Raw genomic sequence first — 27222 nt, 5'->3', positions numbered from 1 at the left:
CCTCCCTTCTGCAGATCAAAGCCCTAGAACTCGATCCCAACTTGTATAGGATTGGGCAGAGCAAAATCTTCTTCCGAACTGGGGTCCTGGCCCATCTGGAGGAGGAGCGAGACTTGAAGATCACAGATGTCATCATGGCCTTCCAGGCGATGTGTCGTGGCTACCTGGCCAGAAAGTAAAGACCATTCCCCACATCCTAATGCCTCCCCCACCACCACAGACCAAAAACACCAGAACTATTCAGTGGGTGGTTCTTGACTCATGTTCTGACTCCCCGATTCTAAGAGGTCATCTATTATTAGGTGCATTGTTGATTGAATGGCAGCTTTTTCTTGAGGGGGAAGAAACGTCACCAGTTTAAATATATGCCTGAGTTATGAGTGCAGGGCAGGGAAGAAGTTCTGGCCTGTGGGCTCCAGAGTTTTAGACCAGAGTTCTCCCTTGACCCCCACTTATTTGCTAATGGACTGTAGGTGAGTTACAGTACCCTCTGAGCCTCAGGTCCCCCTACTATAAAAGGAGCATGATCATTTTTTCCTCATGGAGTTATTTATAAGGAGTCAATGAGATAATGAATGAAAAGGGCTTAGAACAGTGCCTGGTTATCATTTCTGAAATGCTGAAATGCAAAAGGAATCTAAAGAAATAGTATTTGGCTCTATCTATATCCCCATAACCAAATGGGATTAAAATGGCAGGGCCTTGGAAGATCTGTTTCCCCTTCTGTTTTGTGAGGGCTTGAAACTGGGTGAGGGCTGAGGTTCCTGGATAAAAACTATACCCCAAAGAGGACTGTCGGGGCTGGGAGAGTACTCTGTCTGGAGTGCTTATTATCCTTATGTATAGGCCACATCCTCATCTGCCCTGATTGTGTCAAGCTGATTCTCTGTCAAGTGAACTAAAGTTAAAGTTGGTGAAGGCCAGATCTGGGAAGCTTTTGGTCCAGGGACAGACCTAACTTGTTAGGTTTCATAACTAAATTCTCTGTTGCTTACCTTCCCACCTTCAAACTAACTGGTCATCTACATCCAAGATGGCTGCCAAGATGGCCACCAACATGGCAACCATGGAAAAGAGAATCATGGTCACTGTTGTACCGTTTCTCAAACTCGATAGTCCATAAACAGGAAGAGTGCTGGTTCCATGTCAAGATCTTTACTTTGAGATTCCTAAAATGCAACCTAGGAAAGAATAGATTTGTCAGAAACCCAGCTTTAGGGAAGGTGTGGCACAGCTGGAGGTGTGAGGGATCCTCCTTAGGAATGATGTGGCCTAGATTTATTTCCTAGGTGTTGTTTGGATCACAGCTCTGAGTCTGGGGCATTGTGTGAGCTTTGGGTCTTCCTTGACCACTAAGAATGGTTCTTGCCTCGAGATGATGTAAATGGTCTGTACCCAAACAATACACTTGTACTGATGCTCAGGGCTTATGAAGAATCTGAGCTGGATGGAATGGGGAATGTCCCTGTACAACTCCCAAAATGACAAGCCAAACAGAAGGGGCTTGGTTTCAGGATGTTGCAGGGAGGGATATTGTGGACAACAGGGAGTGTGGACAGTGGGGAGTGTGGACAGTGGGGAGTATGGTGGATGGGAGTGTGGACAGTGGGGAGTGTGGACAAAGAGAGTGTGGACAGTGGCAGGTGTGGAAGGCGGGAGTATGGACTATCAGAGTGTGTTGGACAGGCTGGGCGGCTGGCCTTGGCTCAGCTTCTCAGGGCTCTGCCCTTCCCTCTCCCAGGGCCTTTGCCAAGCGGCAGCAGCAGCTGACCGCCATGAGGGTGATCCAGAGGAACTGCGCCGCCTACCTCAAGCTGCGGAACTGGCAGTGGTGGCGACTCTTCACCAAAGTGAGTGCTCCTGGCCTGGAGTGGGGCCTGAGCTCCCCCTTTCTCAGAGGCTGTGCTACCTCCTCTCATCCCCAGCCTGAGTTGTCAGTCCACACCCTCCAGATGTGGGACTGGAGACGGTGGAAAATGGAAGTGCAACCGAAGCCTTGAAAAAAAACCTTCCCCTGGTCATCTCCATGCCTGAGCAGGCCTTCTTCTTTGGCACGTGTTACAGCCGAGGCCTTAACACAGATCCAGAGCTTTTCTGGAATGGCAAGGACCCCTCAGGTTGCCCTTTTATGGCCATGCCGACTTCCCACCTGCCCCTACCGCTTCCTTAACCCGTGGCCACCACTAATCTGTTCTCCATTTCTATAATTCTGTCATTTCAAGAATGTTATACAAGTGGAATCATACAGTATGCTGTCTTTGGGATTGGCTTTTTTTCTCCCAGCACAGTACCCTGGAGATTGATCCAGGTTGTTGCATGTATCAGTCGTTCCTTTTTATAGGAAGAGGAAAAGGCCTTTGGGTACAACTTATTCCTACAGTGTCACTGGTTGTAACGTACCAACTGCACAAAGACATACTCTGTTGTGATAGACTGGCTTCCTCTATGTGCCCTTGGGTATGAAAATTGGCACGCACTTTGTCATTGAAGAGATGTTTGCTGAGTGCCCACTGTGTGCCAGGCATGTGCCAGGCACTGGGGAGATAGCAGAACAAGACATGTGGTGTCTGCCCTCATGAATATTCTCTAATGAAGGAGCAGACAATAAACAGTCACAGAAATACATAATGGCAAACTGTGCTAAGTGCATAAACGAATCACAAGTATATAGCACAGGCGTCCCATGCCAGGAGGGGCTTGACCATATGGAGCTAGGAGTCAGCACAGTGGGAATCAATGGGGGAAGCTGCTTTTTGGAAACGTTCATTCCATTTGTCCTAACTCCTAAAAAAGGATCCTAAGAAAACCATCGTAAATAAAATCAGGAATTAAGAGGGTTCACTGTGGCCTTGGGAGTGGCTGGGTGGTGCAAATGGTTAATGCCCTTGGCTGTTAACCAAAAGGCTGGAAGTTTGCATCCACCTAGAGGCACCTTGGAAGAAAGGCCTGGTGGTCTACTTCCAAAAATTCAGCCATTGAAAACCTTATGGAGCTCAGTTCTGCTCAGTCACACATGCAGTCGCCGTGAGTCAGTACTGACTTCATGGTAACAAGGAGCCATGTTTACAATAGCAAAATTTCAATGTCCAGCCCTAGCAAATTGAACCAGTAATGGTTCATCCATTTTTCATTAATATTGTCTAACTATTAAGATGATAGCCATCTTAAAAAAAGATAAAAGCAATGTAACAGCATGGGGTAATAATTATCTTGTAACGTTAAGTAATAAAAATAGCATATAAAACTAGGCAGTATAATCTCAAGTATATTTTGAAACCTTGTAGGAAAAAAGACTGGAAGGAAATGCTAAGAATATTAATAATGACTTAGATAAGAGAGGTAGGATGTGAGGAATTTTTCCTTTCTTTTCTCTCCTTGGAAAGAAGCGTATCGATTTGTTTCTGCAGTAGTTCTCTTGGGATGGGATTAAAGGGGCAAGGGGAGACTTTCTCCTTTCACTTTGTACGTTTTTGTGTTGTTCATGTTTGTGCATGGTTTCTCAGCCTCAGCACTGTTGACTATTGACATTTGAGGCTGGATCATTCTTTGTCATGGGGGCTGTCGTGTTCACTGCAGGATGTTTAGCAGCATCCTTGGTCTCTACACACTAGATGCTAGTGGCCTTCCCTCCCACCCCCGGTTGTGACAACCAAAAATGTCCCCAGACATTGCCAAATGTCCCCTGGGGGGGAAATTGTTGCTCAATGTGAACCACTGCTCTAATTTATTACGAGGAGAGTGTATTCCTTTTGCCACCCAAACCAATGATGGCCTGGCCATGTGTGTGCAGGTGAAGCCACTGCTGCAGGTGACACGGCAGGAGGAGGAGATGCAGGCCAAGGAAGAGGAGCTGCACAAGACCAAGGAGCGGCAGCTGAAGGCAGAGAGCGAGCTCAAGGAGCTGGAGCAGAAGCACACGCAGGTGCCCAGGCGGGGAGCAGCGCTGGAGTGGGGAGGGAGGCTGTGCCCTCAGCCCCATGGGCTCACTGGCCTCCTCCCCACCCTGCATGCAGCTGACCGAGGAAAAGAACCTGCTGCAGGAGCAGCTGCAGGCAGAGACAGAGCTGTATGCGGAGGCTGAGGAGATGCGGGTCCGGCTGGCCGCCAAGAAGCAGGAGCTGGAGGAGATTCTCCATGAGATGGAGGCCCGCCTGGAGGAGGAGGAGGACCGGGGCCAGCAGCTGCAAGCCGAAAAGAAGAAAATGGCCCAGCAGATGCTGGTAAGGCGTGGGAGCACTGCCCTCACTGCAGTCCTGTGGGGTGGGCCCAAGGATATGTGTCCCTGTGGGACAGATGGAGAGACGAAGGCTTGGAGTGGGAAGGCCATCTGCCCAAGGCCTCAGTGAGAGCTGGATTTGAACACAGGTCTCCACCAGAGCCATCCTGCTCTACTGCCCTGCCTGTTGTGAGCTAATACCCTTTCTCCTGGTAGCAACCTTGGACGAGGATACTTGCATTAGTCATTTATTGAATTGCAGAACAGAACACCCAAAACTTAGCTTGACACAATACACACTTATCATCTCAACATAGTTCCTGTGGGTCAGGAATTTGGGACAGAGCAGCTTAGCTGGGTGGCTGTGGCTCAGGGTCTCTTATCAATTTGCAGTCCAGATGTAGGCCAGGGCTGCAGTCATCTGAAGGATTGACGGGGGATGGAGGATCTACTTCTACAATGGTGCGCTCCATGGCTGTTGGCAGGAGGCCTCAGTTGCTCACCATGTGGAGTTCCATAGGGCTGCCTGGGTGTCCCCACGACATGGCAGCTGACACCCCCCACTCCCCAAGAAGCCAAAGCACGTGATCTGAGAGAGAGAGCAGGGAGGAAGCCACAATGCCTTTTATACCTCATCTTGGATGTCACAATGTCATTTTCTCTTTATTTGATAGAAACAAGTCACTAAGTTCAGCCCAGACTCGGGGGTGGGAGGGGTGGCAGGGTGGCGGACCATGAGGCTTTGTCTCTTGAAGGGAAGAGTATCAAAGAATTTCTGGATTTATTATAAAACCACTATGGTAAAGGCTGGGAGCAGGGCGATTCAGTAAATGGAAGTCAAACAACTAGAACAGAAATAATGAGAATGTTGATACCATGTGAAGAACGTAACCAATGTCATGATTGTTATGACTAGAAACGGTGGAATGGGAGCAGGTTTTCTTGTATATATTTTCACCAAAAATAAAATTAAGAAAAAACAAAAACAAAGCAACAATGCTACGGTACCTAAAACCAAACCCATTGCCTTCGAATTGGTTCCAACTCATAATGACCCTCTAGGTACCTACTATACCCATTTTACAGATGAGAAGACTGAGGCTCCATAAAGAAACGTGTCTTGCCCAAACCTTTTCCTTCCAGCAGGTGGATCCTGCATTGTCCTGAGGGCGATGAGGCCCAGCATCTGTATCAGTTAACTCCCCAGATTTCCTTGTAGGTGAGTTTGTTTTAAGCAAGGCTATGATGCTTCTCCCTCCCCCTTAAAGGACCTGGAAGAACAGCTGGAGGAGGAGGAAGCTGCGAGGCAGAAGCTACAACTTGAGAAGGTCACGGCCGAGGCCAAGATCAAGAAACTGGAGGATGAGATCCTGGTCATGGATGACCAGAACAATAAGCTGTCAAAAGTGAGTGAGGTCGTGATTCTGCGTTAAAATCGACAGGCTCCCTGGGGCTCAGGATTCCAGAGGCTTCTCTTTTCAGCCAAATACATGAAGTTGTTGAAGGCCGAGCAAAGGGTTGCCTCCTGTGCATTGGACTGGGTGGTCCCATTGGCACCAGAGCTGTCAAGAAGTGATACTCACAAAAACCTAACCACGGAGACCCCAAGTTGTATAAGGGCAGGCAAACATGCCTGAGTCAGGGGCCTCTCTCATATTCCATTAACCGCTGTCCCGGTTTGCCTGGGACTGAGGGGTTTCAGGGATGTGGGGCTTTCAGTGCTAAAGACAGGCAAGTCCAGAGCAGACTGGGACAAGTTGGTTACCCTAGTCAGTAACCACTAACTAGCCCCACTGAGGGCGAGCTCCTTTTAGTTCTTTGAGCTGATTGTTAGCCGGGCACCTACTGTGAGCCAGGCCTTGTGTTAGGTGTGGGGGATGCCTGGTGATATATGTGGGACACACATCTGTGAGACAGCAAACACATAATTGTACAGATAACCATTGTTGTTATCAGGATTCTGCGGGAGGTATTCACCTTAGTACAGTGAGACCTAGGGGAGCCAGAACTTGACGGGACTGCCTTGTGGTTTCGGGTCTTGCAAGCTTTCTGCCTTTGACGGGGTGCAGTCTTACCACTTTTCTGTCGCTCTCTCCTAGTAAAAAATACTTGAGTTTTCCTTCTATGACAGGTTTCTGCCTTACACAGGTTGCAGCTTTCACAGGTTTTACTGTATAAAGTGAAGAGCACTAAGGAGTGGAGGTGGGGTATTCGGGGAAGGCTTTCTGGAAGAAGTGACATTTAAGTGGAAACCTGAGGGATGAGCAGGAGCATGGAGGAGTGTCCCAGGCAGATGGCCCAGCGTGTGCGAAAGCCTACTGCGTGGAATTGCTGGCACTTGGAGGAACTGAGAGAGGGTCCCGTTGATTAGGACATGAAGTGTGAGGGGCAGAGAGGCTTGAGAGAAGTGGCCCGTTTTATTTGAAATTATCATTTTGAAGGAACATCTCTTCACCATTTAAAACTGTAGGTTGTGTTTGGTTAGAATGTGGGTTTTTCTTTGAGCTGGTTTATTTGGAAATTACTAGAAGTTTAAACATCCTGGAAAAAAAGGAAAAGCTGATGCTCCTTCTTTTTCCTTCCCCCCAAAAGGAGCGAAAACTCCTGGAAGAGAGGATTAGTGACTTAACGACAAATCTGGCAGAAGAGGAAGAAAAAGCCAAGAATCTCACCAAGCTGAAAAACAAGCATGAATCTATGATTTCAGAACTGGAAGGTAAGCAGACTACCCAAAGGGATTTAGAATGGATATATATATATTTTTTTAATCAGGAAAATCAGAAAGGAAATTTGAGAATGGCAGATTCTTTCAAGGGAGGTGCAGCTCTAACCCAACTCCCCGGTGATCCTTCAGCAACATAAACTAAACCAAACCCGTTGCTGTGCAATTGATTCCAACTCATAGTGACCCTGTAGGGATACACGTTAACAATAAAAGATGCATAAGTCAGTCACAAAAGGACAAGTATTGGATACTCCCACTTCTATGAAATATCTAGAATAAGCAAATGTATAGACACCAAAAGGAGCTCTGGTGGTGCAGTGGTTAAGCACCCAGCTGTTAACAGAAGGGTCAGTGGTTCGAACCCACCAGCCACTCTGTGGGAGAAAGATGTGGCAGTCTGCTTCTGTAAAGATTTACAACATTGGAAACCCTATGGGGCAATTCTGCTCTGTCCTATAAGGTCTCCATGAGTTGGAATCGACTCGACGGCAATGGGTTTGGTTTTTTTGTTTTATAGAGACCAAAGTTTATTAGTGGTTACCAGGGGCTGGAGGTGGGGCAAAAAGGGGAGTTATTGCTTGGGGAGCACTGATCTTCTGTTAAGGGTGATGGGTAAATTTAGAAATGAATAATGATAATGGTTGAACAATGTGATGAGTATAATTAATGTCATTGAATTGTACAGGTAAAAAAATGTTGAAATGGTAAATGTTATTTCTATTTTTACCACACACAGGAAAAAAGATAATAAAAGCAGCTTTTTTGGGGGACTAGCTTTCCTTCCACAGGCTAAAGGTCTGGGCAGTGGTGCTGACTGGGTGGCGGCAGTGTGTGCATCCCCTGAGCAGAAGGGCTCGCCCTCCAGGTGTCTGTCTGGTGGCTTCCACTCCTGACAAGCTCCTGGCTTTTCATAGTGCGGCTGAAGAAAGAGGAGAAGAGCCGACAGGAGCTGGAGAAGCTGAAGCGGAAGCTGGAGGGCGAGGCCAGCGACCTCCACGAGCAGATCGCGGACCTCCAGGCGCAGATCGCAGAGCTCAAGATGCAGCTGGCCAAGAAGGAGGAAGAGCTGCAGGCAGCCCTGGCCAGGTAGCGAGGCCGCGTGCGGGGACTGTCACTGAACATCCATGTGTCCTTGCTACTCCTCGGCGTCCACCCTGGTCAGGGTGGCCCCTGGTCCAGGCATGGACATCCTCCCCCAGGTCAGACCTCCTGTGAGCCTCCCCAGCCCTGCTTACACCCCAGGGAGCTGGCTCTTTGGCCTGGTATTCAAAACTCACCCACCCTGACCTAACCGGCCACTTAGCTATATCCCTTATTGCTGCCCACTCACAAGTGCAGTGAAATCACCGTGCTTCTGCCCTGCCCTGCAGAATAGTCCTGCGTGCCTTCCCTCATACTGTTCCCTACGCACCCACCATGGTCCAAACCACACGCCAAATCCACTGCACCAGGAGCGAACTCTCCTCCCTGAAACTCTGGAATGCTCTCTGCCACTAGAACAACTCTCCTCACATCCCGCCTCGATGCCCGGACCCCACCTCCACTGGGCGGGGCCCTGGTCTAATCACTTCCCAAAGCAGTACGCTGCCCAGTGCTTGGCATGGAGCAGGCTCTCAGCAACTGAGCAAGTGGAAGAAGTAATTGTTCAGAGTTCAGAAAGCATCTGTTAAACCCCTACTGTGAACTAGGCAAAGGTCCCTGAGGGGCACAGTTTGCTCTCAACAACTAACCAAAAGGTTAGCGGTTCAAATCCACCCAGCAGCACCACGGGAGAAAGGCCTGGCGATCTCCTTCCATAAAGATTATAGCCAAGAAAACCCCATGGAGCAGTTCTCTGTAACACATGGGGTTGTCATGAGTCGGAACTGACTCGATGGAAATGGTGGTTTGTTTGTTTTTTGCGAACCAGGCACCTTGCTAGTCTGGAGGGGTGCTTTTGTATTCTTTCAGCATAACTCCCACCCGTGGCCTGTGTTTATGTCAGATCTTGCTTGGCACTCATGTCCCCCATAAATGTCCAAGCAGCCCAACAGAGCGAGAAGGGTTCTTCTGTGACTTGTGCTGTCAGTGGAACATGTTTTGATGTCTATGGAACAAGAGTGGCTGGTTCCAGAGAACAATTTTTGGCCATGTTGTGAGGTAGCAGGGGGCTGGGACCCTGGGTCTTAATCCTGCTGATGTGTCGCTGGCAGGCTCGACGATGAAATTGCTCAGAAGAACAACGCCCTGAAGAAGATCCGGGAGCTGGAGGGCCACATCTCCGACCTCCAGGAGGACCTGGACTCAGAGCGGGCGGCGAGGAACAAGGCTGAGAAGCAGAAGCGAGACCTGGGGGAGGAGCTGGAGGCGCTGAAGACGGAGCTGGAGGACACGCTGGACAGCACCGCCACCCAGCAGGAGCTCAGGTGAGAAGGCAGCTGGCCGTCAACAGCTCTGAGGCCCCTCACGCTGATGGGCCGATGGTATGAGGGGGGCAACCCCAGAGCAAACCCTGACTCACAGGGCTTCTTAGGCGCTGCATTTTCCTTCCGGATTTCATTTTGCTGTAATATGAGGACTGTTATTTTGTATCATAATAGTACATGCTCAATCAAAGATACCAACAAAAATCACCAGTGAACATTTTTGAATATTTCCTTCCTGTCTTTTTGTATCATACATCCATTCATCCATCCCTGGGCGATACAAATGTTAACGTGCTTGGCTGCTAGAAAGGTTGGCAGTTTGAGTCCACCCTGAGGCGCCTCAGAAAGAAGTCCTGGCCATCTGCTTCTGAAAAATCAGCCATTGAAAACCCCATGGAACACAGCTCTACTCTGACACACGTGGGGTTGCCATGAGTCAGAGGCAACTTGGCGGCAGTTTTTTTTTTTTTTTAAAATATATCTAAGTTTTTGTGTTTAATTTCTAAAAAAATGTTTATCCATTCCAAATATATACATATATATGTATACACACGTTTAATTTTTAAAATAGTATTTATCAGATCAGTCTGGGATTTAAGATTCACTGCAGACAAATAAAACAGCAACAATAGCAAAACAGATCACTGGCAGGTAATAAATGCCGACTCTAGTGAAACTAGGTCATTTATTCATTCAACAAACACAGTGAAACCTGTGAGAGCTGGAACTCGACTGGACTTGTCTTCCTGGGTCTCGCAGGTTTGCTGCCTCTGACGGGGTGCAGTCTTACCACGTCTCTATCGCTTGGTTTAGTGGAGAATGTTTGAGTTTTCCTTCTCTGATAGGTTTCCACCTTACACAGGTTCCAGCTTTCGCAGGTTTTACTGTATATGAATGTATTTGGAGTATATCTCTTGTGTCAGGTGTGTGCTAACATTGTACACCCTAAGATCCATCTCCCACACTTTGGGTTTTGTGCTACCTTGTTTTCCTGTGCCTTGAGGCCAGCACAAGATTCTGCTCCCTTCGCATCAGCCAGTGATACAGAACACCCCCCCGTGCTGGGGGGAGGAAAGCATGGGCTTGGAGTCAGACTGTTTGAGTTCAGTTTCTGGCTCGATCGTATAATGGTTGTAACACCATGGGCAAGCTACTTGCTGTCTCTTAGCCTTAGTTTTCTCATCTGTAAAATTAAAATAATATACCTGCCTCTTAGGTTGCTGTGAAGATTATAGGAAATGATGTATAAAAAGAACTTAGTTCAGGGCCTGGCACATAGTAAACCAAAAAAACCCAAATAAACCAGTTGCCATCGAGTCTATTCCTACTCATGGCGACCCAGTGTTTTAGAGCAGAACTGTGTTCGTGGGGTTTTCAGTGGCTGACTTTTCAGAAGTAGATCACCAGACCTTTTTTCCAAGGACCTTGTGGGTGGATTCGAACTGCAAAACTTTCAGTTAGTAGCTGAGTGCTTAATCATTTGAACCACCCAGGGACACCATGACAAGTAGTAAGTGCTCTATAAATAGCAGCTAGTATTTGAGGAATATTTTGCAGTTCACAGGAGTTTTCTCAACAGTGTTATGTTGTGTATTTGTTTGACGGCCTTGTGAGATAGGCTGGGCAGGTAACATGGTCCCTGTTTTGCAGCTGAGGACATTCGAGGCCCAGAGAGGCTAAGTGACTCACCCAAGGTCACACAGCATGGGAGGGCGGTGGTGGGGACTTCAGCTCGGGGTCCTGGTAGAGCTCTTGTCCTTTGCACAGCACTGAGCAAACCTCTGTTTCCACCGATTTCCATCCTCTGTGCTCTCCCCATCAAGGGCCAAGAGGGAACAGGAGGTGACTATGCTGAAGAAGGCCCTGGATGAGGAGACGCGGTCCCACGAGGCCCAGGTCCAGGAGATGAGGCAGAAACACACACAGGTGGTGGAGGAACTCACTGAACAGCTTGAGCAGTTCAAGAGGGTAAGCGGTACACCGACAGCTTCAAATAACTACTGACCAGGGTCTGTGGTAGGAATACCTGGGGGCGCAGACGGGTAAGTGCTCCACTACTAGCCCAAAGAGTGGTGGTTGGAACCCGCCCAGAGGCACCTGGAGAGACAGGCCTGGCCGTCTGTTTCTGAAAGGTCACAGCCTTAAAAATCCTATAGAGCAGTTCTACTCGGCACACATGGGGCTGCCGTGAGTCAGAATCAACTCAACAGCAACTGACAAGAAGTGTCTGTGGTAAGGCAAATAGCAAGCAGTACAGAATAATGCTTACAGTACATTATGTCAATTAATCTTCACAACCACCTTATGAGGTGGGTACTATTAAACCCATTTTACACATGAAGAAACTGAGGTCGAGTGCCTAAAGTGAAGAGACTTACCCAGGGTCACACAGCTAGTAAGTGGCAGAGCCATGATCTGAACCCAAGAAGTGTCTAACCCTCTACAGAGTAGGGTCTGCAATATACTGTCCCTCACAGACAGGCAGGTTCTGCAGGATAACTTAATTGAGAACGTTCTTTCCATCTAAATTTCTCTGCAGATTGAAGGAAAACTATCATTATTTTATTTTAGTGGCAAAACAGCTGTCATAGTTTAGGAACCACCGATTCCTTCTTTCTTGTTGGACTATTAGCTTGTGTGGGATTTGGAACCGTTATATGCAGCACTATGCAGAATAGCTTTACATTAGGTACTTTTCTCTCCCGTTGGGAGTATTTCCTGTGCCTCATTCTCAAGCGCGGGTTTTTTTAAGCTCGGAACATCCTGCTGAATTGCTTCCTTGGTAGTCTGAACTAATTTATACCACCCTCAGTGTATGTTGTTGTTGATAGCTGCCGTCGAATTCACACAGCGACCCCATGGGTTACAGAGTAGAACTGCCCATAGGATTTTCTTGGCTGTAATCTTTACGGAAGCAGTTTGCCAGCCCCTTTTCTTCCACAGAGTTGCTGGGTGGATTTGAACTGCCAACCTTTAGGTTAGCAGCTGATCACAGACCACTTGCACCACCCAGGCTCCTTCCTCAGTGTGTAGGTGCAACGACTTCCCCATGTCGTCATCAGTATGGTATTTTGATTCAGCTATGTTAAATGTGTGCGGCATTGCCTACATATTGCTGGAGTTTGCATCTCTGCTTCTCACTAGTTAAGCCAAACGTTCTCCTATGAGGTGGTTTGCTGAGCTGTTTTCTGGGAGCTTTTTCACTGCCTGTTTTATTGGAATCTCAAATGTCACTGTTCCTTAAAATAATGATAACAATACCTTGCGTAGAATTTAGTATGTGCCAGGTATTGTTCCAAGTGTTTTAGGTACCTTAGCTAATTTAATCTCCCTGTGGCACTTGTTGGGGCCCTGGTGGTACAGTGATTAAGAGCTTGGCTGCTAGCACAAAGGTCGGCAGTTTGAATCCACTAAGCTACTCCTTGGAAGCTCTATAGGGCAGTTCTACTCTGTCCTATAGGGTCGCTATGAGTTGGAATTGACTCATAGCAACGGTCTTTTTTTTTTTTTTTGGTGGCACTTGTTAAAAATGCAGCTTTCTAAGCCCCACCCTCAATCCTGATGGAGGCGGTGTTGGTACCGCATTTTGCAAGGCACTAAAGAGACTGAGCTTGCCCCTACTCTCCGAACAAACAAATGGATGCTTGTTGATGCCCATTATCAAGTGCAATTGGGATACTAACCTATATTTTGTCAATCTTTATATATTTTGGACAAGTAAGGTTTTGGTAGTTATGTAGTTGTTAGGTGCTGTTGAGTTGGTTGAGTCATAGCAACCCCATGTACAACAGAATGAAACACTGCCCGGTCCTGCACATCCTCATGATGGTTGTTATGCTTGAGCCCATTGTTGCAGCCACTGTGTCAGTCCATCTCATTGAGGGTCTTCCTCTTTTTCGTTGACCCTCTATTTTACCAAGAATGATGTCCTTCTCCAGGGACTGGTCCCTTTAATACTAATGTATATTATATGATCTATGTTTCCCCCTTCAACTGTCTTCTCTTTTTTTCAATATTCAAGTTATTTTTTTTTAAACATACCTTCTGAAATAACCCTCAAGGCAGTAGTGAGGGGTACACGTCCCTTTTAATTTTATGGTTGCGAGAGTGGGGTCCCAGATAGGGTAGCTGACATCCTGAGGCCAGGTAATCACTGGAGGTGAGCAGAGGCTGGGACCCAAGCCCTGGACTGGCACCAGGCCTCCTTGGCGAGACTCAGCTGTTCATGCCACCAGCAGACAGCCTTCACTCCTGGCCTGCACGAATACAGGTCGAGGCTGTGATCTTGGTGTAGCACCTCAGGTGCGCTGAGGAGAATGGTCTGTGTTTCACCTGACAATTTCAGTTCTGACTGGGAACCCTGGCTCTGTCAGTTTGGTGGGGGGAAACTCATCACATCAGTCCTACCTGAGCTCCCCTTACACACCTGCAACTTTGTCATAGTTCTGGGGTCGTAGGCGAGCCCAGGTCCCTTATCCATCTGCACTGGCACCCCAAGAGGTGCCCTGTCCCTCTCTGAGGTCTGGCAGTTCTTGGTCCTGCCTGGGGCAGAGGAATGTTTTCTGAGGCTGCCTGGACACTGCACAGCACGTTCCCAGGTCGTGTGGGAAAGCCAAGTGCTGTTTCCTGTGTTCTTGGGGCCCACACACTTCTCTCTTGCTCCTTTCCTCTTCCCCACAGCCCTGGGATAAGTCCTCTCCTTGCTCCTGCTTCTTCCCAAAACACCTGCCCTCCCTCAGGGAAACTCACATGCCTACATGAACTGCATGGATAAAATAACTTTCTATTAACTATCCCAGAAATAGCAGTGTAAGCTTGATGATAAATGTGAAGGACAATAGGGAGTGGTGCAGACTAGGGCCAACTGGAGAATGACCGCTCCATCTACAGGGCCAGCCACTACTTAGATCTGGCTGAGTGTGCCTTGCAGGAAGGCGAGACTTGTTTCCAGATCTTTACTTTGTTTTTCTAATGTCAGAATTATCGAGGTATATACAGAAAAATTCACCAATTTTAAGTGTATAGTTCAATGAAATTAGATGTACACACTTGTGTAACCACCCCCACAGTCATGATATAGAACATTAGATTTTTTAAAAGACAAGCTGGGAATCCAGATTTTTACGCTAAATGTCTTTTTTTAAAACATTGTCAACTAATTCAAAAATGTGGGGAAGGGGAAGTACTGAATGGACCAAACAGGACATGAGGAAGGTTCAACACAGCCCATGGGATGCCGGTTTGCAATCTGAGAGCTTTTAGGAAAACAGAATAAACAAGTTTTACTGGTGAGTCTGTCCTCCACCCTGCCGTGTCCCTGGCCATGAGCTTAGGTCCCTGGAGCTCCCAGAAGGAGGGGAAAGGAAAGAGGAGGATGCACAGACAACACAGATTGCTATCTTAAAACTCTCCCGAGCATAGCGACAATGCCCTCCCTCCCCTCTGCTTATTCGGCCAGGCCAAGGCAAACCTAGACAAGAACAAGCAGACGCTGGAGAAGGAGAACGCAGACCTGACCAGTGAGCTGCGGGTCCTGAACCAGGCAAAGCAGGAGGTGGAGCACAAGAAGAAGAAGCTGGAGGTGCAGCTGCAGGAACTGCAGTCCAAGTACAGTGACGGGGAGCGGGTCCGCGCCGAACTCAACGACAAGGTCCACAAGCTGCAGGTGAGGCGGCTGTACGGCACCCAGCTCGGCGGGGATGTGGCTCTTCCCAGTACCTGAAGTCCTTCTTGCTGCAAAGCAAGGGAGTTTCCTCTAGTTACATTCTTCTAGGAGATGAGAGAGTAACCCTACTCAATTTAATCTTTAAAAATCTTCACCTGCTCTTTCAACAAGTATTTATTGAGCACCTGCTGTGTGCTAGGCACTGTGCTCAACCTTAGATACAACAGCAAGAAGAAAACAAGACACTGTCCTTGGCCTGGCTGAGCTCCAGCCTAGCGGGGGAATATTCTAATCACACAAATCCATGTAAGATTATGCTGGAAAAGTGAGGCATATAATGCAATAAGTATAAATAACACAAGGCCCTAGCCTGGGAGCAGGAGGAGTCAGGGAAGGCTTCCCTAAGAAGAACATATATCTGACGGATAACAGAAGTCTATCAGGCAAATGGAATGGCATATGCAAAGGCCCAGTGGTAGGTGGGAACATTAGGAGAGGTCAAATAAGGCCAGTCCGCTGGAGTGCTGAGTTGGAAGTGGTACAAAATGGGACTATAGAGGTAAGCTGTGGCCAGATGGTGCAGGGCCTTTAAGGCCCTATTATACGCGTGTTGGTCTTTACCCTGAGTGATAGGAAGCCATTGATGGATTTTATGCTGAGGAATGACACGGTGCGTTTTTGTCTTTGGTGTGATTTAGCTTTGAATAGACATTTAGACTGACTTACATTCATGGGATACAGTTAAATTTTTGATAAATATTCAGTGTGGTTTCAGCCTAGGGCAATGGGTGGGGGGTGGAGCATGAGTATGATTTTCCCACATACTGTTGGGAGCAATGGTTTTGCTGTCCTAATAAAAGCATTGTCCTAGAGGACCAGAGCCAAGCTAATTTATATCTTTACTGTAAATGCAAATAGGATGGATGGTGGGCTGTATCTCCAAAGGACCTGCTCAGAGATACTGGGGGCCTGAGTAAAAGGCAGAGAGTACAGTAGAGGGCTTTTTACCTCTCGTTTCTTTGGTTTTAGCCACTAAAGATCAGTAAAATAGCAGAGACTAGGGGTGAGGAAGTGGGGTGGTGGGGACAGGGTTCCAGAAGTTCAGGTGGCCTCCCACATGCTCCTCTCCAGCTTTATGGTGGGGAGTGGGCCAGTCCAGAGCATCTCTCAGCATCTGGGACTGTCAGACCCACTGCTTCATCTTTGCCAACCTTGACAGGGATCCAGAATCCATTCAGGGGGATCAGGGCCACTCAATATACTTTAGCATTCAAACAGGTTCTCAGAACCAGAGGGTATAGAGCCAGGGATCCCAACTGCACGCCATGGACTCCCCTTGGGGCCACAGAGTTACTAACAGAGTTGCTTATCTCCGTGGGTATTTTCCCAGTCAATGGTACCACAGTTCTCTCAATGAAGCTGCGTGAAGTGTTTTGAGTAAAAGGGCTCCTCATACTTAATGAGGATAGGGATCCTGTTCTAGAGGCTCCGACTAACTGTACTCTCTTGGTGCCCTCAGAATGAAGTGGAGAGTGTCACAGGAATGCTCAATGAGGCAGAGGGGAAGGCTATCAAACTGGCCAAGGACGTGGCGTCCCTTGGATCCCAGCTCCAGGATACACAGGTGAGCATCCTGCCACGTCATCCGGGGGACCTGGGGTACAACCTTCCTGGGGTGGGTCTCTGGAACCTCTGTGTGTCCTTTTCATAGGAGCTGCTTCAAGAAGAAACCCGGCAGAAGCTCAATGTGTCCACCAAGCTCCGCCAACTGGAGGATGAGAGGAACAGCCTGCAGGACCAGCTGGATGAGGAGACGGAGGCCAAGCAGAACCTGGAACGCCACGTATCAACTCTAAACATACAGGTGCTGGCTGCATGTCCTTGCTTCTGACATGGTCCTCTCAAATTCTTTTCTGGGCCTAGAGTCCTCAGGTGTAGGTTGTGTGTGTTCTGATGTTTTATAGTAGAAGACTGGCACCATTTTGCTTTGTTTACTGTGGCTCCTCCTGCTGTTGGGTCTCTTCAATGAGAAGAAAGTAGTCTTCATTTCTCAGGGTTTTGGGGCAGGGACAGGGATCACTTAAGGCTTTCCTCTCACCCTGCCCTGGATACTGCCATTTCAGCTCTCCGATTCGAAGAAGAAGCTGCAGGACTTTGCCAGCACTGTGGAACTCATGGAAGAGGGCAAGAAGAAACTCCAGAAGGAAATCGAAAGCCTCACCCAGCAGTTTGAAGAGAAGGCGGCCGCCTATGACAAACTGGAAAAGACCAAGAACAGGCTTCAGCAGGAGCTGGATGATCTGGTCGTTGATTTGGACAACCAGCGGCAACTCGTGTCCAACCTGGAAAAGAAGCAGAAGAAGTTTGATCAGGTAGGGGTGGGAGTGCCCTCTACTTGGTTCACAGACGCTGGTTGGGGGAGCAGGTTTGTGTAGGCCTAGTGTCAGGTGTGGAGCCCAGGTGACGCAGTGGTTAAGAGCTACTAACTAAAAGGTCAGCGGTTTGAATCCACCAGCCACTCCCTGGAGACCCTATGGGGCAGTTCTACTCTGTCCTATAGGGTTGCTGTGAGTTGGAACTGACAACAATGGTTTTTTTTGGTTGGTTTAGTTTTAAGTGTGGCTGGTGTGTGTGCACCTCTATCCCATCCTCTGCTTTGCTGGAAATGGGAGGCCATTTTGCTTTGTGTGACCATGAAACATTAGGGCTACCAGATCAGAGGACGGCAAACAAGCCTTGACAACTGTGGACTTTTCTAAATACCACCACCAGGGCCATCTGCCAACACAGTTTCCAGCCCTCATTTACTTTATTCACTCAACAAGTATTTGAGTGCTTACTGAACATTCCATGTAATTCAAAGTTTACACTCTTTGGATACCAACTTTCCCCCAACATTTCATTATGAAAAATGTCGAGCACCCTGCAAAGTTGGAAGAATCGTACAGTGACTACCCACCACCTAGATTCCACTGTTAACATTTTACCATATCTGCTTTCACAGACATTCATAAGAATATCTTATATCTACCAACTGTATTTTATCATCTTTGGGATGCATTTCAAAGAAAATTACAGACGTCTCTATACTTTCTCCTCAATTCTTCAGCATTGCGTATCATGAACTAGTTATTTTTTTTAAAAATAACTTTTCTTCTTTTGAGGTGAAATTTACACACAGTGAAATGACAAATCTTAAGTGCTCTGATAAATGCACACACCTCCATGATCCAAACCCTTAAATACCAACTTTTAATCCATTTTACCCATATTTATTAAATGTGATTTAGTTTACAAGTGACTCTGTTATTCTAAAAATCAGTTTCTGGATTGTACCATGAGGCCAACTGCAAGAGGCGAGGTGTGGGGCTCAGTGCCGTTCTCCAGACGGCCTTGGTGTGCTGGCCTTCTGTCTGTCGCTCCCGATTCTTCCCTTTTCCATCAGTCATCCCTTCTCGTGTCAGCTCGTCTTCATTGCTTCTAGTCTGCTGCTTCATTAATCTGGTCGAGGGCCTCGGGTCACTTCCTGTCACAGACAGTGTAGGGTTTTTGTGTTGACTGTGCTGTTTGGAGGCCCCTGCGCGGAGCTGCCTTTACTGGCGGAATTCTGGAAGTCAGGTCCTTTGGATGTTATGGCATATAATGTATTGCTCTGTCTTTCTGACAATGAGATTAGCTCCAGGATGGTGCGCTCTTCGAGTTGCTTCTCCAAGCCCAGGGATAGGTGGGTGTGCTTCCATCCACACACTCACCGTTTCCCTACTATGGCTAATGGGAAGCTGCTTGTGGCCAGGAAACAACAAAAGAATTTATTGGTCTCTGGCAGAATTAAACATCACTTTGACCTTTGACCATGACCTAACCAACATGGACAGCTTTAGTGGTTGCAGGGCTGATTCTGGCGCCATGCAAGACTGGTTTAGAAGTCGGAAGGCAAGATGATTATAAATAGCTTCTACAGACAGCTAAAATTACTTGCACCTGGATAAATTCGGTAGCACACAAGTCCTCTTCCCCATTAAATGAAGCCCAACCTCAGTTGTGCCCAGCACAAGTGCTCACCTCTGGGTCTTGTTTTGTAGTTGTTAGCCGAGGAGAAAAACATCTCTTCTAAATATGCGGATGAAAGGGACAGAGCTGAAGCAGAAGCCAGAGAAAAGGAAACCAAGGCCTTGTCCCTGGCTCGGGCCCTTGAAGAGGCCTTGGAAGCCAAAGAGGAACTTGAGAGGACCAACAAGATGCTCAAAGCTGAGATGGAAGATCTGGTTAGCTCCAAGGATGATGTGGGCAAGAATGTAAGTCACTCTTTATTGTCTTTGCTTATCCACATTTCAACCCACCCTCTTTGATGGGACATGATAATCAGGAGTTGAAGGCAGTTCCTCAGGCCAGTGCACAGGTCAGGGAGTGGTATGCAACAGCAGTCGGGGATGGGGTCTGAGTTGAGGGCTCTGAGTGGAAGGCTCTGGTCTACGCTTCCTGGGGCCATCTTGATTCGTCACCAGGCATCCTGTATGCAGGCAAAGCCACCACTGACCTGCCTCTCACTGGGGGTCACTTGACTGTCTCAATAGAGTCAGCCCTCACATAAAAGGTACTGCTGCTCTGCCTGCAGGTCCATGAGCTGGAGAAGTCCAAGCGTGCCCTGGAGACCCAGATGGAGGAGATGAAGACCCAGCTGGAGGAGCTGGAGGACGAGCTGCAGGCGACGGAAGATGCCAAGCTACGGCTGGAGGTCAACATGCAGGCCCTCAAGGTCCAGTTTGAGAGAGATCTCCAAGCCCGGGACGAGCAGAATGAGGAAAAGAGGCGGCAGCTCCAGAGGCAGGTAATCCATGTCAGGGCGAGGAGGGAAGGAGAGGGCAAGGAGTGGGAGGAGAGGCGGCCTGTTTCGTTCCTACCACCGCCACTCCCGGCTTCACGGAGACTCTTCCCTCATCTGCAGCCTAGGGATGAGAAAACCCACCTGGCAGGTAGTTGGGGGTGTAGATCTGAGGGTGGCAGGAGTGGCGTGCACCCGGGGGCTCCGTGAGGGCCGGCTGGAGTGGAGTCCAGGGTGCAGCCCAGCAGTACACAGCTCTCTACCTTGCTCAGCTTCACGAGTACGAGACAGAACTGGAAGACGAGCGAAAGCAACGTGCACTGGCGACCACGGCCAAGAAGAAGCTGGAAGGGGACCTGAAAGACTTGGAGCTGCAGGCTGACTCGGCCATCAAAGGGAGGGAGGAAGCAATCAAGCAGCTTCGAAAACTGCAGGTGGGTGAAGCCCTGGGCTCCAGGTGCGGGGTGAAGGAGGCTACAGCTCTTCCCAGGCCAGGCAGGTGAGCAGCAAGAGGAGAAAACAGGCCTGTCTCTGACTTGGGTGCCAGTTCAGCTGGCGTTTCTCCAACACCGTTTAGCTTTTGGGGGCTGTCTCCTGCCCTGGGGAGGCCAGTGGCCACTGAGTCGATTCTAACTCACAGCAATCCTATGTGTATCAAAGTAGAACTGTGGTTCAGGGGGTTTTCAATGGCTGAGTTTTCAGGAGACTGTCAGGCCTTTTTTCTGAGGCACCTCTGGGTAGACTCGAACCTCGGTTACCAGCCAAACAGGGCTAGGGCCCTGTTATTGGGCATCTGGCCCCTGCCCTCAGAGGCGTGCCTTCTTGAACAACCCTGTTGGGCGCATCCAGAACAGTGCCCCCAAACAGCCACCTAGCCTCCTGATGCTCAAGGCAGTGCCCATGTAACCAGGACTCCTCCAGGGCTAACTGTGGAAAACCCCAAGGGTTGGCCTGGAAAGGTAAGTTGAGTGAGTAAGGACATCTTAGTTTGTCCTTCCTGTTGACTCATGCAGGCGCAGATGAAGGACTTCCAGAGAGAGCTGGAAGATGCCCGTGCATCCAGAGACGAGATCTTTGCCACAGCTAAAGAGAATGAGAAGAAAGCCAAGAGCTTAGAAGCCGACCTCATGCAGCTCCAGGAGGTAATGCCTTCTGGACAGGACAGCCTCAGTGGGCTATTGGGGTAGCTGCCCTGGCACCCAGGTTTGTGTGTTCAAGATCTCTTTGCCTCATCCAACATTCCAAATGGGTGCACCCACAGTAAGAGTGCTTTCCTCCTCTGATGTAGTCTTGAGCTCAGATGGAGAAGCCATTCCTGGGGGCCTGGTGACAGGAGCGGGCTGGACTCTCAGGTAGGGCTTGGCTCCCCTGCCTCCCAGGAGACAGCAGATTTCCTTCCCGGCCCTCCAGGATCTCGCCGCAGCCGAGCGGGCTCGCAAACAGGCAGACCTGGAGAAGGAAGAGCTGGCAGAGGAGCTGGCCAGCAGCGTGTCGGGAAGGTATGGAGCCCCCCTGTCCTGCACGGAGAAAAGAGGGGGGTGTTCTAGACTTGGAGGTTGAGGGGACAGTCCTGTGGACCCCCATCTTAAAGCTGAAAACAATGGCACACTCCACTGACCTCGCGGCAGGGCCTGGTGCCCGGTGGTGAGGCTTCCTCTGGGGGTGCAGCAGTTTCACTCACACTGGGTGAGCCACAGGGCGGGGACGATGAGGCTGGGAAGCGTCAGGAGAGAGCCACTCCTCACCCAGCCCGGGCTTTGGCCTGACACAGCCCCAGTACGAGTCCTGCTCCCCATCCTGAGCTGTATGACTCTGGACGAGATTCCTAGTCCTCTCTGTGCCTTGGTTTCCTTGGCTGTAAAATGAGGGCAATCCCGGGGCACCATTGCTGCAGAGCGGGCATTTTCTAAGCCAGGGTGAGGCTGAAGCCCCGGATGTGGCTGCATCTCCCCTTAGGAATACACTTCAGGATGAGAAGCGCCGCCTGGAAGCCCGCATCGCCCAGCTGGAGGAGGAACTGGAAGAGGAGCAGGGCAACATGGAGGCCATGAGTGACCGCTTCCGGAAAGCCACGCAGCAGGTGAGGCACACCACCTGGACTGGCCCCACTACAGGCTCAGGGTTCCAGCGTGGCGGCAGTGATGTGCATTGCAGGCCCCTGTGGCCCAGGACAGAGGGACGTGAGGGCAGGGTGCAGGGCTCTCACTCTCATCCCCAGTCCTCTCTCTCCTGCCATGGTGTCACCCCTGCACCTGCTCTGCTCACTGTCTTCAGAACACCTAGCCCCCGACTGCAGTATCTCACATCTGGCTCCCTCCACTAGGCTACACATGCCGGGGAAGGAACCTGGCTGTCTCCTTCACGTCAGGGCCTTCTGCTAGAGGGCACGCAGTGACATTCCAGATGAAGACAGTCACTGGAGACACATCATGTGACCTACCCCAATCCAGGGCAGAGGACAGACAAGGGACCAGATGCCAAGAGGAGGGAGGGAGCAGGAAGGGTCACTGGCCCAGCCCGGGAGGTGGGGTGGGCACCACTGAGCTTCCTGAAAGAGAAGCCTCCTGAGCTAGAGTTGGCTGGTGGAAGAAAAGGGAGGGGAGGGCCCTCAGATGCAGAGGCAGCAGGAGCAGGCTTGCCATCTCTTCACTCTTTTCCCCAGGCTGAGCAGCTCAACAATGAGCTGGCTACGGAGCGCAGTACAGCCCAGAAGAACGAGAGCGCACGGCAGCAGCTCGAGCGGCAGAACAAGGAACTCCGGAGCAAGCTCCAGGAGATGGAGGGGGCAGTCAAGTCCAAGTTCAAGTCCACCATTGCGGCACTGGAGGCCAAGATCGCACAGCTGGAGGAGCAGGTCGAGCAGGAGGCCAGGTACAGTGGGGCCAGAGGCCCCATTCTAGCCTGCTGGTGACAGGCAGGCGGATGTTAGGGAGGCCTCTGGCATCAGCTCTGGCTTGTGGAAAATAAGCCCAGCAGTCTCCATGCTGCAGGAATGATATGAGAATTGAATGGGGGCACAGGCAGGGGCCGTGCCTGACCTACAGAGAGCACTTAACACGTGAGTTGCTCTTGGTGGCCTGACTGTCCCCAGGGGCACGAGCCAGCTCTCCAAGGCACACGATTTTCCTACATATGCTTGCAGGGACATCCTGTTAACAGACATATGAAAAGCCCAAGCCTTCAACCCACTCAGCACACAGAGATGGGCAGGCTTCTCACCTTAATTATGAGTTGACTAAGGCCTAAAAGTGTACAATTCAGTGGATTTGTGTATTTGGATAATGTGCAACCATCACCACACTCGATTCTAGAACATTTTCATCACCTGTAAAAGAAACTCTATACCCTTTAGCTGTCACCCCACCAGCAACCACTAATCCACTTTCTGTCTTTATGGATTTGATTTTACGGCTGGCTTCTTTCACTCAGCTTGTTTTTGAGGTTCATCCACATTGTAGCATGAAGTGGTACTTTATTCTTTTCTATGGCCAAATAATATTCCATTGTCTGACCCACTCTTTGGGATGCGTCCTGATTCAGGGCTTAGAAGACATGCTCATGGTAGGCAAGATGCTGCAGCAGGTTTACGCACCAGCTGCATGGGAAGCATCCCATCAAAAACGGTCTCCCTGTCTCCCCATGCAGAGACAAGCAGGCAGCCGCCAAGTCGCTGAAGCAGAAGGACAAGAAGCTGAAGGAGATCCTGCTGCAGGTGGAGGATGAGCGCAAGATGGCGGAGCAGTACAAGGAGCAGGTACCTCTGCCCCGCGAGGGCCTTCCCAGCACCCTCGTGCCCCCAGGCCCCGCTGACCCCCTTGCTCTCTCCAACAGGCGGAGAAAGGCAACCTGAGGGTCAAGCAACTCAAGAGGCAGCTGGAGGAGGCAGAGGAGGAGTCCCAGCGCATCAACGCCAACCGCAGGAAGCTGCAGCGGGAGCTGGATGAGGCCACGGAGAGCAACGAGGCCATGGGCCGGGAGGTGAACGCCCTCAAGAGCAAGCTCAGGTAAAGCGGGGCCCAGCCCCAGCTCAGTCTCGTCTCTCTAGGGGGCGAGGAGACTTGGGGGTGGGTCTCAAGGTGGCACTAAATACCCACCGTGAGCCAAGGTGTCGGTGCAGATGGCCCAGCTCTCCCTCTAAGGTGCTTGGCTATGTTCTTTACACCTTGTCTTTACACCTTGCTTCCCATCCTGTTTTCCTGGGGAGGAGAAGGAGGTGCAACATCCCTGCCTCCTGAAACCTTTTCTTCATCGCATCCTCAACAACTGCAAAATCCACTCACCTTCTTCTTCTAACTTGGGGTTTTCAGCCTCAGCACTACTGACATTTTGGGGCCTGATAATTCTCTGTTGTGAGGGCAGTCCTGTGCACTGTAGGATGTTTAGCAACATCCCTGGTCTCTACCCACTAGATGCCAGTAGCACCCTTCCACCAGTTGTGACAACAAAAGTATCTCCAGACATTGCCAAGTGTCCCTTTGGTGGCACATTCACTGCAATTGAGAACCTACTCTAACTGGAGCAGGGCTGTTGCCTCTCCCCACACGTCAGAGCTCTGGGCCTGAAGGTGGGCAGGCTTCCCAGCCACCACCCCTCCTCTGCACCCTGTCCCTAGCGTAGAAGTCCTGGGAGGTTCCCGGTTCTTGTCACTCTTCTTGGTGACTCCAATGTCAGCAGACAACCCAGCCTCTCTGTTTCTTGCCCTTTTCTCCTCCATGATTTTGCTACTCCAAGGGCTTTACCAAGAACTCTAAACCCTCCATAATTTTAACACTGAGCATCTCATCTGGCTCCCTGGGGGTCTTCAACCCACCAAGCTCTCGTCCGCTCACTGTCCTGACCAGCTTCCAGCCCATGGTTAGTCATGCTGATGATGACTTCTTTCACCCAACCTTGACTCCCTGGCCCCTCCTCTTCTTTGACTGTACTCACTTGGTTAAACCACAGCCCCAGTGAAGGCCTCTGCTGGTTCCTCATCTCAAAACCTTCCACCTTCTCCACACTGGCAGCTGAAAGTGGCAAGAGGAAAACAAGACAGCCATGTTGCCGCTTCCCTCTCTGCTTGACCACTAACTGCTGCCTGGCTCTGCCTCTGCCTACCCTCACACTCTCCTGGGGGGGTTGCGTGTTGTCGATTCCAACTCTAGACACAGAGTTAGGACAGAGCAGAACTGCCCCAGGGGTTTCCAAGGCTGCAGTCTTTACTGGAGCAGATCGCTGTATCTTTCTCCCGAGGAGTGGCTGGTGGGTGCAAACTGCTGACCTTTTGGTTAGCAGCTGAGCACTTAACCACTGTGCTGCCAGGGCTCCTTCCCCCTTTCCTAGAGATCTGCTTTTTACTGCTCTCCTTGTCCTCACTCTAGCTGATGACCTTACTGCCTATTTAACTGAAAAATAGCAACAATCAGAAAAGTACGCAGCTCCCACTCGCCATCTCCCCATGAGATGCTCTACTTTTTTCCCGTTTCTGTGGCTGAACTGTTCAGAACCAACTAAGGCCAAGGCCTCGTCAGACCCACCACTCCTTTACTCCAGAAATTCTTACCTCTCTTTTGCAACAGTGTTTTTTCCCTCTCACTGAATCACTCCATCAACTTAAAAAAGTTCTTAACCCTGCTTCTCTGATAACCCTTTCTTAGCAAGACTGTAAGGAAAAAGTTACTGTCTCCAGCTCTTCTCCCGCTCTCTCTCAAACCCACTCCAGTCAGGCTGCAGGCCCAGTGGCCTCAGCACCAGCCCTGGATATACCTTCCTCACTGGGCTTCTGGACACCACCCCCACCTGGTTTCCCTCCTACCTTTCTGGCTGTCTTTCTCCGTCTCCTTTGCGGTGTTCCTCAGCTCAAAACAAGCTATGTGTCATCTCTCATCTAGTCACTTTCACAGGCTCCGACTGGGTCTCCTGCTTCCAGGAAAGTCAGACCACATCCTTCCTTTGCTCGGGAACTTCCACCTCACTGAGAGCCAAAGCATAGTCCTTACAATGATGAGTCTCTCTCTATAGGCTGTACATAATCTGTGTCCCCTGCCCTCTTCACACACCTCCTCAGGGCCTTTGCACCAGCTGTTCCCTCTGCCTGGAATGTTCTTCCCCTAGACATCTGCAAAACTAGCTCCTTCCCTTCCTTCCAGTCTTTACTCAAAAGCCACCCTGCCTTAAATTCCAACCTCACTCCCTACAGATCCCCTCCTTCCCTGCTGTGTCTTTCTTCACCCCCGATGTCTAGCACAGTGCTGGGCGGAGTAAACCTTCAATAAACGACTTATGGATGACGCCTCTCCAACTTCATTCTCCCCTGGCCTCTCACTACCTCCACTATTGTTCACTTGATATTTTCTTTTTAATCATACATACATCTATTTGCAAATAAAGCTTACCACCCCTAGACTGTTACACCCGTATCACCTGCGTTAACAGGTCACAATGAAATTAAATACAGTGAAAACAACAGAGTTCTAGCCATGGGGCCTCCTGATGACCTCAAGACCTACATCTCAGTTAAAAAGGGAGAAGACAGACATCAGCACCAAACAGAGTCTGACACAATCAGATGTATTTAAAGGACTTGAAAAGGAATTACCTTTCTTACTGTGCAAGTCAGTTATTCAGTGGCATGTCCCAGAATCATCTAAAATCACCTGGCATATCAACTGACTCCACACACTCTGGGAGCAACAAGCCATGAGACAAGGGAAAACCCAACCTCAGTGGGGGGAAGGGAATGGCTGGTTCAGGGCACCAGGGCAAGAAAGGGGAGATGAGGCTGTGTGTCCCACTACAAGCGGATGGAAACAGACGTAAGGCTCAGTGGTACAGCAGGGGCCCGGGAGCAGCTCCCAGGGTTGAGAGTTGTCAGAGGAGGAAAGCTGTTCTCACACCATGAAGACCCCCCCACCCCCCGCCGCACAGAATGAGGGTCTACTGTTGGCTGCGCTGAGTGGTGAGGAGACAGCCACTCCAGCCCTCGCAGCTCCTGCTGTCCCACTCCCTGAACTTGGGCCCAGCGATTCCATTGGCACATAGTGAACATCCCCTATGGGGTTTGCCCAGAGAACTACCCTTCTCTTAGGCCAAGTCAGTACTGCACAATCCATTCCTGCCACTCTTAATATGAACTTACAGTGAATGCAGGCTGCAGACATGTCACCCCTCTTCCGCCTTGTCCGAGTCTCGGGTGCACAAAATCAAGCACTAGGGCTTTAAGTGAGGTTGGTGAGCTCAGCCAGCTCCACGGTGAACAAGGAATTGCAAAGCAAGTGTCACACTATTTCATCAGCCAGATAAATCTCAACACCAAAACCAAACCAGGTGCCATCAAATTGATTCCAACTCCTGGCAACCTCACGTGTTGCAGAGTAGAACTGCGCTCCACAGGGTTTTCAAGGCTGTGAT

At 49.7% G+C, this 27222-nt stretch overlaps 1 protein-coding gene across 4 annotated transcripts in view; it reads left to right on the top strand.

Moving 5' to 3' along the window:
• The window catches only part of MYH11 (myosin heavy chain 11), a 147266-nt gene that overhangs the window by 116143 nt on the left and 3901 nt on the right, over positions 1-27222 (top strand). For all 4 annotated transcript variants that reach the window (XM_004373283.1, XM_004373282.1, XM_004373285.2 and 1 more), the window contains 22 exons: positions 15-175; positions 1742-1850; positions 3791-3922; positions 4014-4220; positions 5485-5622; positions 6809-6932; positions 7856-8027; positions 9134-9346; positions 11170-11314; positions 14805-15011; positions 16531-16635; positions 16723-16875; positions 17135-17383; positions 19094-19306; positions 19627-19839; positions 20106-20267; positions 20847-20975; positions 21244-21332; positions 21790-21913; positions 22496-22704; positions 23479-23587; positions 23665-23837. In XM_004373283.1, coding sequence (XP_004373340.1) covers positions 15-175; positions 1742-1850; positions 3791-3922; positions 4014-4220; positions 5485-5622; positions 6809-6932; positions 7856-8027; positions 9134-9346; positions 11170-11314; positions 14805-15011; positions 16531-16635; positions 16723-16875; positions 17135-17383; positions 19094-19306; positions 19627-19839; positions 20106-20267; positions 20847-20975; positions 21244-21332; positions 21790-21913; positions 22496-22704; positions 23479-23587; positions 23665-23837 — 3536 coding nt within the window. The remainder of the gene's footprint in view (positions 1-14; positions 176-1741; positions 1851-3790; positions 3923-4013; positions 4221-5484; positions 5623-6808; positions 6933-7855; positions 8028-9133; positions 9347-11169; positions 11315-14804; positions 15012-16530; positions 16636-16722; positions 16876-17134; positions 17384-19093; positions 19307-19626; positions 19840-20105; positions 20268-20846; positions 20976-21243; positions 21333-21789; positions 21914-22495; positions 22705-23478; positions 23588-23664; positions 23838-27222) is intronic.

Source organism: Trichechus manatus, unplaced genomic scaffold (assembly GCF_000243295.1).
Source record: "Trichechus manatus latirostris isolate Lorelei unplaced genomic scaffold, TriManLat1.0 scaffold00024, whole genome shotgun sequence".
NCBI lineage: Eukaryota > Metazoa > Chordata > Mammalia > Sirenia > Trichechidae > Trichechus > Trichechus manatus.
The sequence above is the reverse complement of the archived record's forward strand: the minus strand, read 5'-3'. Positions and strand labels throughout refer to the sequence as shown.